Below are 17,988 nucleotides of genomic sequence, written 5' to 3'. Positions count from 1 at the left end.
ATAAAAAGGACTTGCTCCCCGCATCCAGACTCTTGTATGACTAAGAGCCAAATGAACAGCAGGCATGTGGTCGGGTGCCAGAACATTAGTGGACATGTCCACCAGCTGGACCCTCAACATCAGCAGAGTAATGCTCATTACTAGAATGAACTTCATGATCACTGTACTAAAGCAGAAAATTTTCACGATACAGTACGATAGAGATATTTTCTTTCAGCAGAATATTTTATTAAAAGGTTCATATATATTTACAGTATTTAAAGCACACACATTGCACATTTTCAACCACAAGGGATATCAGTGCAACAGATTCAGAAACTATTACACTTATTGTACGTATGTGTGAGTGTGAATGGTTCCTATGGATAAATTACATGAATATTACACAGTATTTTGTGATCTGTACATGTTTTTAAAATCTTACAGTTATAATCAGGTGGGGATTTTTCTGCTTTTAGGTTTACAGTACCAAAGCAAAGATTTCAAACCTCAACAGCAACACTTCATTTCACAGTATTTCTTGAGTTTCTTTTCATAAAGCGTACATTCCCACACTGACAGTAGCCAGAGCCACAAACAGTCCCAGGACCATCCTGAGCAGCGAGGAAGTGTAAATGTTTTCTGACATGTGGAGTGTGCTCGCCTTTACTGGCTTGGACTGTGTCATGGAGCTCTGCAGGTTGTTGTCAGAGACAGTCAGCATCTTCTGTAAATCTTCAAAGACCTGTAACACAAACAACAGACATCTATCAGCTGCTGTAGCTAAATATTAGTAAGTGTAAGATGGAGCTAATCTAAGGTTCAGCTGCCCTCTGAGTGGCACTTTTGCTTTACGATCTGTCCTTCCTAGATTATCACACCTCCTTACCTGAATGTTGAACTCAAAGGCCCTGACAGCCTCCTCCAGCACACCGTTCCTCTCCTCCTCTGTCAGCTCCACACTGTTCATTCGGCTGCGATAGAGCTGTTTGAACAGGTTGGGGCTGGACACCCCAGGGAAGGCAAAGAAGGACAGACCATCACCATTTTTCAGATCCATGGACTTCTGAGCGATCCGACCAAGAACCTGTCCCCCAGACAGGTCACCCAGATACCGGGTGTAAGCATGGGCAAGCAGGAATTCAGGGTTTTCTTTGCCAATCTAAAAAATGGTAATGGAGTTATCAAGAGTGTTAATTGACCATCACCTAGCAGAGATAGAAACATGCATGTGATTCATGGAAGGTTTAAATAAAACATACCTGTCTGAGCCTGTGGCTGTATCTTTTAGTGGCTGCAGGAATGACAATCTTCTCTCTCCAGTCCTGACCATAGAAGTATTCCAGATCTTTTTCAATGGACTTCAGCCTGGCCAGTTCAGCAGGAAAGTAAATAGGTGCGACGCTCGGATGGTCCGAGTTCCTGTCCAGCTCTTCCTCCAAAGCCTGGTAGATCTCATACAGCGAACACAGGAGGAGCTGAAGAAGAAGAGACACAAAGCCATTAAATCTTGGTATCGACCCCCACAAAAGTAAGATTATTTAAACAATTGTGCTGTCCTTTTTTTAATATTACCTTATATTGCGGAAGCGTGACCTTTCCCCTCTGGAAGCTCAGCATCAGTTCTGTGTTTTCTGCTCTAACGTGACTCTCCTTAGTCACTTTTTTTATTTGTTCAGACAAGTCCCTGAGAAAAGAAATTGATCACAATTAGAAGAGAAAGACAACATTTAATGTATTGCAGCTAAGATAAAGGCAGTGACACAAGGCTAAGAGCAGTAATCATTAGAAAACATGTAGGGCAAATATGTGCATCCAAAGTAAACTTCCATTATGATATTGTGATTAGAAATGTTTATGTAGCTCATAAGCTTCCCAAACATATTCTGCTACTTGAGATATGTGTTGGATGTCACAGAGCTGATTGAAAACTAAATCTATCCCCAGACATTAAAAGAAAAATGTGCATGGAGCGGAAAAGAAGATTTAGGTTCTTAATAAAATCACAGCAGCTCAGTCTAACCTGTCGGTCATCTGCTCTGCTGCTGTATGCGTCTTCTTCTCGGTTTCCATTGTGCCCCTGAAAAAACAGTAAAGGACAGTAAAGATGTCAGAAAGGTACTTTAACAGAGCATAAATCCTTTTCTGATATGGTGAGAACACTGTGGATATAAATCGACAAAAGGTTGTCAAATTTAAAGTATGATATCTCGTTTGACTCACCAGTAAGAATGAAGTCTGATCTGTGCCCTTAGTTTCTCTCTGGATGTCCAGTGCAGTTGTGTGCTCTGCTGGCTTTCACGCTTCTCTTTATACGATCCGCTTCAGTCTCCTCCTCCCACCACCAGCTCAACACAAACAGGAACTCAGCCTCAACAAAAAAAAACTGGGCTAAACATGACACGGCAACATCAGCAACAATAGTAGGAGGGGACCAGGAGTTAACATGATACGGCAACTTTGAGGAAAACTGCTGAGGGAAGGACTACCAGAGTGTGAGGAGGGAGTTCCCTGGAAAACCAGGGGGGAGGGCTGAGCGCTAAACATGATGCTGCAACTTCAGATTCCAAAGTAGAGCCACACAGGGGAGGAGGAGCTGAGGCTAAGCATGACAGTGTGAGTTTGCAAAGCTGTGAGAGAGGAAGTGTTTAAACAGTGACTAATGCTGTGCATTTGATCAGAAACAAGAGCAGGTTTGTCATGTTACACAAGTCTATCAACATTCAGTGACAAAGTGGAGGAGTATTTTTGACAAACAAGAGTAGATACTGTTCATTTAGTCCATGTAAACAATAGTAAAAAGCTACTGATATCATCTTTACACACAAAAGTTAAGCCCAAAACTTATTTGTGACTAGCCTGAAATAAAACAAAGCTTTTAAAATTATTTCTTCCACAATATGTCATTCATGAGTGACTGTGACTCTGAGCATTATATACAGATGTGATCAATTCATATGCTCTTGTAAACAGCCTCTACCCTTCTGGGAAGTCTTCATCCTTGATTGCCTAATAGTGCAAGTATCTAAAAGAGATTATAATCTGCAAAAATCTTCTGTCATCCACTAAAAGAGCGTCACTGCTTTTATCTTCATCCTATTGGACCCCTCCTAGAACTGTTACTCAGAAATCTTTTCATGGGGTTTTGCAATCTGCAACATTAAAAGAAGTCAGCAAAGTGTTCCCAATTTTAATTTTCCTCAGAAGCTGCTTGAAGGAGTAAAGGTCAGAGGTCTTGAACTACAGGAACAAAACTGGAACCACACTACTGTCCAACCTAGTTTAATTTGAGTTATTTATAGAGCCATCTTGAGGCAAAGGAAACACTCTGAGCAGCTCTTCCAGCGAAACAACTCCCAGCCTGTACGTGGTTGGCAGTATGCTTAAACCTTTGGTCTTTTATAAAGAACGATTATTATCATATATTCACTTTAAGTGAAAATAAGGTATGTTTGTCATATGGGTGTCTACATAGCTTTGACTATAAACTGTGCTTAGACGTTTTATGTAAAGGCCTAAATAAAAATGGCATTTAAAATACGTGACTACTTGAAATCAGTTGAGACAAAGCGATGAAAAAATACCGCTACATCTGTTTTTTGTCAAAAGGCCAAACGTTTCAATGCGTAATTATAACCTACATGGACAAAAAAATAACATAAAAAAGCACAACTCTATGTTATATATGATTTGAAAAATGTGCCACTAAACTGCAGACTGCCGTGCATCTGCTCAGCCATCTGCAGGTATAAAATCACAAAGCTTCACTCGGGCTTAACGTGACTCAGCACAGCGTAGTGACCGACAGAGAGGGAGGGCGGGCGCTAAACGTGAGTCAGCAGGCTTTGCTTCACACGTATACAGCTGAGCAGCACAGTGAGTTTACCACAGGAATGTCTGTGACAGAGCTGGCCCGAGATTTAGGAGCTTGTTAGAGGTCGTGTGCTTCATGTTACCGGACCAAAATCCGGAATTAAGGATAGTTTTTAGTCAAACGTGGAAACAAAACGAAAGGAAGACAGACATCGATGTGAGACCTGTTTGAGATTGTTTTCTGCTCGGTCTTATCAGTTTGTATTTATTTTAGATAAAAAAAAAAAAAACCACAAGCTTCGACAACCCCTGTTTTGGGCATAGTAGAAAGCCCACTGCTTAACTGCTATTATCACAAACATTAAATTAATGTTGAACCAGAGGACTTCAAAACAACTTGTTTTCCTCACTAGCTAGCACACATAACTAGCGTCTAGCTAGCACTAGCCTTAGATAATTTATTTGCCTTGCACAGTCAGCAGTCTGCTGAAGGTGAGCTATTCATTTACTCGCCCAGGTGAGAATGTTTTATCTTCAGCAATTTAGGCCCATAAACCTTAGAGAGACGGCGAGTCCCTGCTGAAACCTTTTATTAGCTGCTGCAACCTTTTATTAGCTTTATCCAGCCTTCATGTTTGGTCAGACTAAACTTCAGAGCATATTCCATCTAAAATCCTCGCAGTAAACAGAAAGTATATGAAGTGGTCATTAAATAAGCAGACTGTACATGCTCAACTTTATCTCACATTACTGTGTTATCATGCAACTTCACTGTACTTAGAGTTCCTGCTGTCTGAATCATTGATCTCTCTTCTGTTGGTCTAGATGGATGGTGAAGCAGAAATAGTGAGTGGATGCACCCACAGAGAAAACAAAAGGTCATACAAAGACTTTTTGATGGATGTTGAGGACCTGGAGGAAGCAGGATCAGATGCAGAGGAGCATAGCACCAAGATGCTTCACCAGGTGCACTATTCTGGGGATTTTTGAATCATGTTTCTGCACAGAGTTGCAGTGCAGTGTATATTCCATTGCAGGGACGCTGTCTTTTTAACATCTTTGAATTTTAACTGTGCTACATTTTGTGTACTTTTCTGGGCAGTCATGGCTCAAGAGTTGGCAGTTTGCCTTGTAATCGGAAGGTTGCCAGTTTGAGCCCCGGCTCCAACAGTCTCGGTCGTTGTGTCCTTCCATGGGCAAGACACTTCACCCGTTGCCTATTGGTGGTGGTCAGAGGGCCCGATGGCGCCAGTGTCCGGTAGCCTCGCCTCTGTCAGTGCGCCCCAGGGCAGCTGTGGCTACAATATACAGTGGGGCAAAAAAGTATTTAGTCAGCCACCGATTGTGCAAGTTCCCCCACTTAAAATGATGACAGAGGTCAGTAATTTGCACCAGAGGTACACTGCAACTGTGAGAGACAGAATGTGAAAAAAAAAAAAAAAAAAAAATCCATGAATCCACATGGTAGGATTTGTAAAGAATTTATTCGTAAATCAGGGTGGAAAATAAGTATTTGGTCAATAACAAAAATACAACTCAATACTTTGTAACATAACCTTTGTTGGCAATAACAGAGGTCAAACGTTTACTATAGGTCTTTACCAGGTTTGCACACACAGTAGCTGGTATTTTGGCCCATTCCTCCATGCAGATCTTCTCGAGAGCAGTGATGTTTTGGGGCTGTCGCCGAGCAACACGGACTTTCAACTCCCGCCACAGATTTTCTATGGGGTTGAGGTCTGGAGACTGGCTAGGCCACTCCAGGACTTTCAAATGCTTCTTACGGAGGCTCTCCTTTGTTGCCCAGGCGGTGTGTTTTGGATCATTGTCATGTTGGAAGACCCAGCCTCGTTTCATCTTCAAAGTTCTCACTGATGGAAGGAGGTTTTGGCTCAAAATCTCACGATACATGGCCCCATTCATTCTGTCCTTAACACGATCAGTCGTCCTGTCCCCTTGGCAGAAAAACAGCCCCATAGCATGATGTTTCCACCCCCATGCTTCACAGTAGGTATGGTGTTCTTGGGATGCAACTCAGTATTCTTCTTCCTCCAAACACGACGAGTTGAGTTTATACCAAAAAGTTCTACTTTGGTTTCATCTGACCACATGACATTCTCCCAATCCTCTGCTGTATCATCCATGTGCTCTCTGGCAAACTTCAGACGGGCCTGGACATGCACTGGCTTCAGCAGCGGAACACGTCTGGCACTGCGGGATTTGATTCCCTGCCGTTGTAGTGTGTTACTGATGGTGACCTTTGTTACTTTGGTCCCAGCTCTCTGCAGGTCATTCACCAGGTCCCCCCGTGTGGTTCTGGGATCTTTGCTCACCGTTCTCATGATCATTTTGACCTCACGGGATGAGATCTTGCGTGGAGCCCCAGATCGAGGGAGATTATCAGTGGTCTTGTATGTCTTCCATTTTCTGATGATTGCTCCCACAGTTGATTTTTTCACACCAAGCTGCTTGCCTATTGTAGATTCACTCTTCCCAGTCTGGTGCAGGTCTACAATACTTTTCCTGGTGTCCTTCGAAAGCTCTTTGGTCTTGGCCATGGCAGAGTTTGGAGTCTGACTGTTTGAGGCTGTGGACAGGTGTCTTTTATACAGATGATGAGTTCAAACAGGTGCCATTCATACAGGTAACGAGTGGGGGACAGAAAAGCTTCTTACAGAAGACGTTACAGGTCTGTGAGAGCCAGAGATTTTCCTTGTTTGAGGTGACCAAATACTTATTTTCCACCCTAATTTACGAATAAATTCTTTACAAATCCTACCATGTGAATTCATGGATTTTTTTTTTTCACATTCTGTCTCTCACAGTTGAAGTGTACCTCTGGTGCAAATTACTGACCTCTGTCATCATTTTAAGTGGGGGAACTTGCACAATCGGTGGCTGACTAAATACTTTTTTGCCCCACTGTAGCTTGCCATCACCAGTGTGTGAATGGGTGGATGACTGAATGTAGTGTAAAGCGCTTTGGGGTCCATAGGGACTAAGTAAAGCGCTATACAAATGCAGACCATTTACTTTTAGATTTTTAGACTAATTACAGTTTGGTAATTGTTGTTTCAGTTAGTGCCTGGGCCCAAGCCTAGATAAATGGGGGGGGGGGGGGGGGGGGGGAGCAGAAAGGGCATTGGGTATAAAATCTTTGCCAAATCAAACATACAGATCATCAATAATACTGACAGGACAGATCGGGTTAACAACAACCGCCTTCGGTGCTGTTTGCCAGCAGGGTTGTGGTGGAGACTGTGCCACTGTTGGCTGAAGGCAAGGGAAGAGGAAGGGCGAAGGAGTCTTCAGAGTCATCCATAGAAAAGGAAAGGCCTGAATGTGGAGGTGAGAGTAGGGTCTTTAAATGTAAGGAGCTTGACTGGTAAAAGGAGAGAATGCAAAGTAAGAGAGGCAAGGATGATATGGTTTGGATGTGCAGAAGAGGGATAGCAGATATACTGGACAAAGGATATTGAGAATAGAGCTGCCAGGCAGGAAGAACAGAGAAAGACCACAGGGAAGATCCATGGATGCAGTGCTAGAGACGGGGTGAGATGGTGCCAGATCATATATACTGTGGTGGTGACCCCTAAAAGAAGTGGTCGAAAAAAGTGTTTCGCCTCAGCTGTCTATAAAACCATAAAACACAAAGATTGTTGCAATCAATTTTATAATTCGGTTCTTGCTTTGTGATGACACTGGAGGAACGCAATTATATTTCCATCAATGTCAGCATCAGTTAGGTGCTGGCTAAATGTTAAGATAATGTGAAGAGGAAAAACAGGGCCGTTTATTTGAAGTAAGAAAGATTTCTTTGTGGTCCTGGTATAAAAGAGGGAATAAACAAATACAAATGCAGAATAAACAAATAAAAAAAACTTTGGCTATGGACAAAATTGATTAAACAACCATGTGTGTTGTTGCAGAATTTAACAATCATTGCACCCCAGTACCTTTAAACCACCGCTATGTTTGTTTTATAGTGTGAGTCATGCGTTATACTGATATTTCTAACGGGTTAAAAGTCATGTAAGTGCTTGTAATTTTTCCAGGAACAAAGTGGCTCCCTGAACAAGAACATACCACCTATTGGTAAGGCCTTAGCAGCTGTGTACATTACACTGTGATATGTTTGTTTCTGATGCAACTTTATTTGACATCTCTGTGTCTACAATGTCTAAGGTTGCAAAAGTAGGATATTTTATTTAACAAACGTTATTATTTATCAGAAATTCATTTATAGCATGTTAATGCACATAAAATCCTGATCATCACAGTATTTCATAAGGTGTTAAGAGTATAAAAATAACAAGGTGGAAATGTACACTTTTGGCTTAACCTGGGAATTATATGTTAATGCATTTGTTTATGATTCTTCTGTCCCCTAATTGCAGGTAGTAGTGGTATAGACCACAAACCTCATGGAGCAGACGTCTCAGGCTTCCTCCATGAATATCCAGTCTGTGTGTCACAGGACAGATGGACAGTGAGAGGAGAAGAGGTGATAAAACAGACACTAGGGCTGTGCGATATGACCAAAATCTCATATCCCGATATAAGAATTCTATCGTCCCGATAACGATATAAATCACAAAAATATAAAATTTTTGTAAATTCTGTGAATCTCGGGCAGCTCGACTTGCGGGAAGTGTTTCCAGCTGCGCGTCATGTAGCTGGGGTCGAGTGTTTTAACCGATGCATGAAACTATACATTTTTAGACATAAGTTGTAACAGCCGCCGTTTTCTTTGTGAGTATTTAGACTTAGAGACTTAGAGCTTTTTATTGTCATTGTGCAGTTTCTTGCACAGTGAAATTGGGTAGCTGAACCACAAAGGTGCTAAAGTAAGAAGAAGAGAAACCAATATACAACGTGCTGCGGGGAACAGCCTGTTCTAACGTTTGAGTCTAAGGTTTATTTTTTAGCACCTGCCGGCTCTTTTTTTTACTTCTCATTCGTAAATATTTTGAAAAGTCTCAACAGGATCTTGAGCTTTATTGTGAAAGGTTTATGTGGAACATAAACAAGCGGACACGCGATGGTTTTACCGTTGTTGTTGCTAACGACAACGCATAAAAACAGGCGCTTGTCCGTCCTTAGTGTGGTTATATAAAATATAAGAGAAAGAGAGAACTTTAAGAAATTAATATAGCCACTACAGTGACCATTAAAACGATGAAAAAATATTGCCGTAAAGAGTTTATTTTTGCGACACCACGAAACAAACGATAGCGTAAAATGAAACGATAGACGTTTTTATATCGTTATCCGATATATATCGTTATATCGAACAGCCCTAACAGACACATCCAAATATTTTTCTTTTTACCCACCATGGTTAAATTTTTTTTTTTTTTTCAAATCTTTATCTATCAAAACAAAAAACAGGACTTTATCCTTTTACTTCTAACCTTGTGGCTACTTCTTTCTTTGTAGCGTATCCAAGAAAACTTGTTGCATCCATGTTTTAATGCAGAGGGAAACATTAGTCTGGTAATGTTTTGTAATTTATGATTTATAGCCAAGTACTCTATATCTCCCAATCTCACATTTAATCATTACATTTTGTATTCCTTTCGTTTTCTTTCAGAGGAGTCCAGGTCCCATGATGGAGTACTTGGTGTATCTTAATAGCCAGCATTATGGGGCAGATTGTCCCAGTAACGGACCTGCCAGCCCCTCTGTCTCTCCAGTAGGCAACTGGCCTCGTCACTCTACACCCATTCCTAGTTCACTGACAGCTATTTCTACTACTGTTAGCTCCACGATGACTAGCTTCATGACTGATTCATGTAGTCCCATTGGTTTTATATGTGGTGTCACTACTTCAGCCACAGACCCTCTAATGTCCACCCCCAAGAGTCTCTGCTGCTCTGACCAGGATCCTGCCAGTGCTGCAGCTTACCTTCACCTCCTGGGAGAATCGTTATCCCTGATTGGACACCATCTCCAGGAGACAGATGTGAGTAGATTCAATTAAAAAAAATCTTTTTATAAGACACTTAATGTCGTTTGTTCATCTCTCACATGTATTCTTCATCTTGCTTGTATAAATTCAGAAATAAGGGGTAATAGTGGTCCCAGAACCAGAACTACTTTATATCTTTGCTAATCAGAAGTAAACATAGAAGAGATTTTGATCTTAAACAGATACTGTGAAGGCCTCGATAGTTGGAGTGTATCCCAAGATAGTTGGTGGGAGTTGAAACATTATACAGTCCTACAACGTGGTGCTTTCTTTATCTTTTTCTGTCTATATTCCAAACTGGTTCACAGAGGCCTGTTTTCACAAAGCGAGTTTAACATAGCCAAGCTATCTTTCCCTTATCTAGATTAACTTGTTTTAACATTGGCAATCAGGATAAACGGTCACATGAGGCTGGTTATCAACTTGTTACGCTAACCTAGGGTGAAAAATGTTGGCAGTCTCTAACCAGTCACTATTATAGATAAGTGTACTGTCAGCAGAGTGACTCATTTTACAAAGGAAGATGAAACAATAGTGTGCGAAAAAATATCAAGAGGTTAAACTGACTGAAAAGCAATAAAGCTGCTACAGACGAAGCTGTGTGTGTGTGTGTGTGTGTGTGTGTGTGTGTGTGTGTGTGTGTGTGTGTGTGTTTGGGGGGTGGTCATGTAGTATTAAAAGTTTGCTCATTACACGGTTTTATCAAGACTACTGGAAAGCATGCAACTTATTCATTGCACTATAGGGTGATACAGGGCTCTCTGTGCATCTCTGCAGAAAATGGTGTGCATGTCGAGTAGTTTGTCTCTACTCTTGGACTCTCTATTGTGTGCTATGGCTCCACTTACCGGCCTCACTATGCACATACCAGAGCTGAGGAGCTGCACACAACACACACTGGTAAGCATTGCTGCCAATTTATGGTGCATACACATCATATCCTTTACATGTTGTTATGTGTACATGCTTTCACCTTGGTGAAATTATTGTAGTGAACTTCCAGTATATTGTTTGTTAAAGGAAAAACGCCTGCAGATTTATGCTTTACTTTGTTGACACAATGCCGCTGTTATGAATGAAACTTGTGGTATTGACAAAGTCCAATAACTGTAGCGGTACTTATCCTGTCAGTGTTTATTGTTCAGCATTGATTTATTTGTTGTTCCACTAATCAAAGCTGCTGTCAAAATGTACTGTTTGTACTATAATACCTATTCTAAACATCTCGAATTTGCACCTAACAAATGCCATTTAAGCCAAAGAGAAATATTTATCCAGGAGAGATTTAATCAAAAAAGGGAAAAACTCATTTCAAAAGGTTAAAAATAATACCAAGGAATAAAACGCAAATGTTTACAAACAACTGAAGCTACAGTGTAAACATCGTAACCCATTCCATAGACTCAACAAAACTAAACAAGTTTGCGGTAATTTTATTGTTTTATTTGGACATGTGCTCCTAAATGCACTTTATTATTATATCGTTGCAATCAGCATTTTTGCTTCCTCTTTCCTTGATTTTCTTTCCTTTGTGAATGCTTTTCTTGTTTGTTTAAAGGCCTCCACCTTGGATAACATTGCGTATGTGATGCCTGGCCTGTGAGTAAAAGGAGACCCCTACTGGCTCTACACAGCAATGATAACCTGAAAAACATTTTTCTGGTAGTTGATACTTGAAAAGTAAGAGTTTTGTGTTATGAGAATTTGCCTGCACTTTGAACTTTGAAGTGAACTTTTTTCAGAAGGACATTTTTTTTGTTAATTACATATGTTAATTATGTTTAAAATGCAAATTAAATGCCTTGCATTAACTATTTGATTAGATAAGATTTTTGAACACTCTGCTTTTTAAATTAAATGAATAGTGATAGAGATGTCTTGTGTACTTGGAAAACATTAGAAGTAGTGGGTAATTCACAGTAGAGATCAGGCATCACATATTTACATTTGCCTGGTAACTCAATAATAAATGTACATGAATACCATCTTATGTTTTGTTTGTACAGAATGGGTATGTATAGTCAACTTAAATATTCTTACAAAATGTTCTTGATGAGATGAGAAAAAGCTGGTTTCTTGAACATGACAATGAATTCATTGTACTCGGATGTCATCCACAGTCACCAGGTCAGTAGTCAATTCAGTAGCCACATCCTGGATGTGCAGCCAACAAATCTGCAGCAGCTGTACAATGCGATCATATCAATATCGACCAGAAACTATGAGAAATATTTCCAGCAACTTGTTGACACTTTGCCATGCAGAACCAAGGCAAGGGGATCCAGCCAAGTACTAGCAAGTGGGAATACAAGAAAATATTTGAGGATGAAGCTGTGGGGATGTGTGCAAATCTGTAAATATTACCCAGCTACTTTAATCACAGCCATGAATATATGCTGAAAGAGCAATTTTCTTGTTTTGCAAATTACTGAAAACAGGTTAACATTTGAATCCTTAATGACTAAGTGTTAGTGACATTAATCAAGAGGTCTGTTTGTAATTACTTTGATGTTGAAATGAAACTTAACAGCTCTTACTCATATGGAAGGCCATGAAGACTTGAAGTTTTATGCTTCATGATTCCGTAGGAAGAAAAGTTATTTTATTATTTTATTTTAAATTTTCCATTCGTGTAACACACAAAAGAAGCAGAATAATGTTCCTCTTGCATTTATTCTGTCTTTACATTGTAACTTTGTTTGTCTGTGACAAGCCTTCATGCTTTCATTTCTTTCTGGTTATGACAGCAACATATTTACAGACCTGGTTGACCAGGTAATATCCTTAGCAACTGCAAACCATGAAGGACACCTCCTTTAACAGATCTCTATGAGTTTTGACATATCATAGGTGTGGTAGTTAAAACTATCTTGGAACGATTCCCAGTGGCAGCTGGTTATACTGCCTCCACCCCAGGTTGGAATGCTTAGCAACCTACAAACTGAGAAACCTGTTGTATCAAAAAATATATTTACGAGTGCGCTCATGTATGAATGTGTTTAAATTTGGGAGTGGCTCAGGCGAGACACCTCATCTGAGCAGATAGCTTTTGCCAGTCGACTGGGAACTAGCATGTACTGAAGTTGTCTGCGTGAGAAATATAACCCAGTGCCAACCAAAAAAACTCAGTATTGACACAAGACAACACATGAATGCAACTTTGTAGACCTTAAACTCTTGAGTAAGTATTCGTCTTGTTGCTTAAATTGTTGTTGTAAGATTGTCTTGGTGTAAGAGACTTAATTGTTAAATTAGTTAATGTTATGCACTTGTTGATTAATTGCAATCATATTACGTTTCTTAGTTGTATTACTTTAATTACTGAAATTACATTGAAATTACTACATTGTTGATATATAATGTGTCATATTTGAGGAAATAGGTTGTTCGGTTAGCTCAAACTACATCCAGAAACTCAAACTATTTATTACAGTTTCAGCAATAGATTCACGCCTAATTTAGAATTTGTGCCAAAGCAAGTATACTTATGAAGTACAGCACTATTTGAAATGCTTCATCAACTCTCGTTGCTGTTTGTTCAGTATGGATTTGGTTTGTACCTTTTTGCATATATGAGTCCAGGCAGAATGTTGTTTGACAGGAATGGCAAGGTGTGGTATCAAACACTGAGATGAAATTGATGTGACCCACAATCATTTCCAGTGAAACTACCAGTGAATTACTTTAGTTTTTGTTCATTCATGCACAACAAGGAACTGTAGGTATCCTGTGTGCAGAGAGACTCGTGTGGGAATAGAGGAGAAAGATTTCAAGTTAAGTTTAAGATGGCATTTTATCCGTTTCTGTTAAGATTGTATGATTACTTGATGCTTAAAATAGTAATTTGACTGATAAAATCTGCCTAGCTGAACCTGCTCAGCTGATCCAGTTGTCTGTTTTCCAGGTTTATTTGCATGTAAAGTTATGTGTGAGTTTGTCTAGGCAAAACCTAACAATAAAACCTAGTATTAAAAGACAGCTTTTATTTTGGTTGGTTGGTGTAGCTTCCTACAAATAACACAGGTGATATACTGTCCTCAATTTCTCTCTCTTTTGTTTTTTGGACTCCTTCCTGTTTCCTTTATTCATGTCAGAGATGGGTGAACACTACAGAGAAAGCTACTATGGATCCTCGTCCTCAGACCTGAGATTGCTTCTTTTGGGGAATATCGGATGTGGAAAGACAGCATTAGCGGACACTATCCTGGCCCAGCTTTCCCCCATTTCTCCCGGTGCCTCCAGGAGCTGCCAGCTACGGCAGGGCTTCATTGAAGGCAGGAATGTGACCCTGGTGGAGGCACCGAGATGGTACTGGAGTGGTGGCAAGATGGAGGACGGTGTCAAAAAGGAGACACAGCGAGCAATGACTCTGGTACCACCAGGCCCACATGCTATTTTGCTGCTGGTGCCTGTTAATCAATTCACAGAGGTTAGTCTTGGCTTGCCCGTTAGTGATGTCATCTGTTGCTCAACTTTGTTGAAGTTGCAGTCTGTAATGTGTACTCAATAAAAAAATGTCTATCTATCAAACTAGTGGAAAAAAATGTGTTCCAAATATACAAGTTACAGATGTTCTGAAACATCTCCATAACAAGCAGTAACCAGTTTAGATCCATTTTTCCTCTTTGCCTTTTCCCCACGCAGGTGGAGACACGTGTGCCTGCAGAGTTGGAGGAACTGTTTGGACAGGAGGTGCTGGACCACACCATGGTCATGCTGACCTGTGGGGACTACTTGATGGGAAAAACAGTGGAGGTATGAGAGGTGTTCACCTACCCTCTCTTTTATCTGATCTTTATAAAGCAGGAAAGTCACTTAGTACCACTATAAAACGGCATAGTTTCACCTATTAACTTACGACCTGGCCCCTTATTTATAAATAAATGTTATCTCGTGTTGGGTTTTGTAAATATGCTGTCAGTAATATTTTAGGTGGTTATCTTATTCTTGGAGTATAACATATAGGAGTGATGCAAATCATTGCAGGTATAAATTCACACAAGCTGCATTGTTTTCTCACAGGAGTACCTGCAGAAAGAGCACCCAGGCCTGAGGCAGGTAATTGAGGGTTGCGGAGGACGGTACCATGTCATCAATAATCGTCAGCGACAGGACAGGGACCAGGTCCGTGAGCTGCTGGAAAAGGTATGAAGTAGGAGTGAAAAACAGTTATCAAAAAGCAACATTCCTCAAAGGGTTTGTCTGATTCAGTAAAAGTGTGAGCGTTCGTGCCCTCACACATTTTATCATTTGGATGAGACTTCCTCATTGCTTAAGTGCATTGAATTTTTTAAATACTCTATAGGTTGGAGCTTTTTGTTTTAATGGTTTCTTTAAGACTACTGAGCAAGTACGCACGCATGCATGCATGCTGTTTTTCCAGGAACGCCTAGTTTCACATCACACCCTGTTGTAGTCTGGACTGGTTTGAATATTAGCGACGATTGTGATTGTTTTCTAACTGTGACTCACAAAACAGAGTTAAAGTTCCTGCAATAAGTTACTATTGTTTGTTTATTTATCTACAGGTGGACAATATGGCGCGGAAAAACGGGTTATACTACATGAAAACAGTCCAGGATAGAGAGCTGGAAAAACGGGTGAAAGAAAAAAAGGAGCAACTTGTGGAAAGTTTCAGGGCTCAAAAGGAAGAGAAGAAAAAGACCCACACATCATCTTATACCCCAAACACAGAAAGTCAAGAGGAAGAGTACTTCAATGCCATTTCAAGAGAGAGAAGGAGGAGACAGGAAGAAAAGGAGGGAATGGTGGAAGGAGTTAAGGTGAGCCAGGTGTCCAATGAGTATGTCAGTGCCATATCAACAGAATCAAGGAGGAGAAGAGAAGAAATGGTGGAAGGAGTTAAGGTGAGCCAGGTCTCCAGTAGCCTTTATTCAACTCCAGCTCTAGAGCGACAGCCATCCTCCGAGCTCTGTGATACCGGGGAGTTAAAAAGGATACCCAGTTTCAAACTGAATCGAGGTAAATGCCACTAACCGTGTGCTGTCCTCCATTATTGTACCCTGATTCATTCTTTTAGAAGAGTTTAAAAAAAAAAAGACAAAAGTGAGCAAAACTTGCTTTTTCCCCACTAGATGGAGCTATACTCTCCCAAATGTCAGAGGATAAATCAACTCAAAAAGTGATCTCTACTTGTAAGTCAAAGGACTTCACTCTCTCATATGTCACTATCAGCACTTCACTTCTTAATACGTCACTGACTCTGATTTTTACCTGATGGTTTCAGTTCACCACAGAATTAACAGCTTTGAAGAGAGATCACCCGAGGGTTCGCCTACCACTACTCCTCTTTCGCCAGTCTTCTCCTCTTCCTTCCCCTCCTCACCAACTTTTGCTGCCTCTCCTTCCTTGATCTCCTCATCCAGCTCAACCCCTTCTTCCCCCTCATTGTCCTCATCCTCATCTTCTCCGGAGCTTCGTCTGGTGTTGCTTGGAAGATCTGGATCAGGGAAGAGTGCAGCTGGCAATGAAATACTGGGGCAGGAAGCCTTTGAGTCACGTCCAGACAGCCTCATAGCAATCACACAATGGTGTGAGAAAAAGAAGGCATTGGTTAAAGGAAGAAGGGTTAGTGTTTTGTTTTTGTTTTTAAGTTATGTCTTTTTTTTTCTATTTATCTCAACATACACCCATTACAATATCTCAAAGAATAAAGTGTTTCATACTCTCTTCTTGTTTTGTTGCTTTTGATAATAGCTCTTTACATTTTTGCATGCATTTTCTCTGTCACCTGCAGGTGGCAGTGGTGGATACTCCAGACTGGTTCAATTCAGAGCGCACTCCAGATGAGGTGCGAGCTCAGATCTCCTCCTGTGTGGCTCTGTCCAGTCCCGGCCCGCATGTCTTCCTCTTTTGTGTTCCCTTAGACCAGCCTGCAAAGACCGAGCTGCAGGCTCTTGCGTCACTAGAGGCTGTTTTTGGGCCTGAAGCAGTCTGGAGACACACTTTGGTCCTCTTTACTTATGCTGATCGTCTCAGGGCAAGTGGGAAGGCCAAAAATAAGAACATTGAGGCATACATTGCTGGTCAGCGAGGAGATTTGTTAAAGATTGTGGAGAAATGTGGGGACAGATTTCATGTTTTGGAGACAGAAAGAGGTGGGGGAGAGAAGAGCAATGTTGCCGACCTGCTAGAAAAGGTGGAGCAGACAGTGAAGGAGGCCGGGGGGCAGTATTATTCTTGTCCTGCTTTTCAGGAGGCCGAGAACAGAGTGAGGCAGAAACAGCAAGAGATGGCAAGAGAGAAACGAGGCGAAAACCTAGCAAGAGTAGAGGATGTTGGCCCACTCAGCTCTGAAAGGCGAAAGCTTTATCCTTACATGCAGTCTGTTTCTGAAGTAGACGAGGAAGTGACGGAAGATGATATTGAGAAAACAAGGGATGAGGCCGAGATGAGTGTAAGTACTACAAATATTGAGAGTCTTCCTCCAATTACACTTTCGACCATATCCCCTTCACTACTTAGTTCCATAATGGAGAAGATGAGCACGGGTGCAAAGAATTTACCCAAGCTGTTGGCAGATAGCTCTGTGTGGGTTGGAGAGGGAGCACAGAGGATGAAAGATAGTGGAATGTGGGAAAAAGTTGGCACTAGTGCACAAAGTGTCCAAAAGATGGTGGTTGATAGTTCTGTGTGGGAGAAGGTAGGAGTTACTGCAGGAAATCTCTCCAAAGCAGTAGGAAATAAAGTTCCCAAGGTAGTGGTAGATGGTTCTGCATGGGTGGGATCTGGAGCAAAAGCAGCGGCTGCAAGTCCAATGTGGGAAAAAGTGGGTTCAGGGGCCAAAGTCATGGCAGAGAGTTCCATGCGTGTCGGGGCTGGAATTGGAGCTGGGGCAAAGAATTTGGCACAGAGTCCCGTGTGGGGAAAAGTAGGCTCTGGAGCCAAGGCAGGGGCCAAAATGGTGGCTGAGAGTTCAGTGTGGGAGAAAATTGGAAATACAGCTAAACAGGTGCCCAAAGTAGTCATTGGCGGGGCACTGCTGGGTCTGGTGCTCGGTGTGCTTTTGGGCGGTGTGATTGGCGGAGCTGTTGGGGCAGCTGCTGGATCTGCAGTAACAGAGGTGGGCAGGCGAAAACTCAGCAAGAGAAGCACAACAGAGAAGACAGAAGACGCTGCAAGAAACGTTGACAGAACAGTAAACAAGAACATCGACGCAGTGAGAAAACGGGGAGAGAATTTTTTGAAAACTGAATGAAGGACTG

At 41.3% G+C, this 17,988-nt stretch overlaps 3 protein-coding genes across 4 annotated transcripts; 2 read left to right on the top strand and 1 right to left on the bottom strand.

Annotated features, from left to right (window-relative positions):
• Window positions 1–220: 220 nt before the first annotated feature.
• hmox1b (heme oxygenase 1b) lies at window positions 221–2,250 on the bottom strand. Its single transcript, XM_085356051.1, has 6 exons — window positions 2,203–2,250; window positions 2,003–2,059; window positions 1,555–1,666; window positions 1,242–1,457; window positions 869–1,141; window positions 221–724 (listed from the first exon to the last, which is right to left on the bottom strand). Exons 2-6 carry the CDS (start codon window positions 2,050–2,052, stop codon window positions 533–535), a joined length of 843 nt encoding a protein of 280 aa, XP_085212177.1. The 5' UTR covers window positions 2,053–2,059; window positions 2,203–2,250; the 3' UTR covers window positions 221–532.
• A 2,367-nt stretch (window positions 2,251–4,617) lies between these two features.
• hmgxb4b (HMG box domain containing 4b) lies at window positions 4,618–11,366 on the top strand. Its single transcript, XM_085356050.1, has 7 exons — window positions 4,618–4,758; window positions 7,848–7,887; window positions 8,190–8,296; window positions 9,232–9,288; window positions 9,386–9,757; window positions 10,541–10,663; window positions 11,322–11,366. Exons 1-7 carry the CDS (start codon window positions 4,618–4,620, stop codon window positions 11,364–11,366), a joined length of 885 nt encoding a protein of 294 aa, XP_085212176.1.
• A 2,493-nt stretch (window positions 11,367–13,859) lies between these two features.
• On the top strand, window positions 13,860–17,981 carry LOC146630716 (GTPase IMAP family member 8). Of its 2 annotated transcripts, XM_085356048.1 has the most exons (8): window positions 13,860–14,192; window positions 14,408–14,518; window positions 14,786–14,908; window positions 15,292–15,546; window positions 15,640–15,745; window positions 15,859–15,918; window positions 16,011–16,351; window positions 16,521–17,981. In XM_085356048.1, the coding sequence occupies exons 1-8, from the start codon at window positions 13,860–13,862 to the stop codon at window positions 17,979–17,981; spliced, it is 2,790 nt and encodes a 929-aa protein (XP_085212174.1). The 2 variants fall into 2 exon arrangements, with proteins under 2 accessions (XP_085212174.1, XP_085212173.1); XM_085356047.1 differs by having other exon boundaries at window positions 15,292–15,745.
• The last annotated feature ends 7 nt before the right edge of the window (window positions 17,982–17,988 follow it).

The sequence above is a fragment of the Diplotaxodon limnothrissa genome, linkage group LG6, assembly GCF_057381915.1.
Source record: "Diplotaxodon limnothrissa isolate DT_005_m linkage group LG6, D_limnothrissa_male_GT1.1, whole genome shotgun sequence".
NCBI lineage: Eukaryota > Metazoa > Chordata > Actinopteri > Cichliformes > Cichlidae > Diplotaxodon > Diplotaxodon limnothrissa.
The sequence above is the reverse complement of the archived record's forward strand: the minus strand, read 5'-3'. Positions and strand labels throughout refer to the sequence as shown.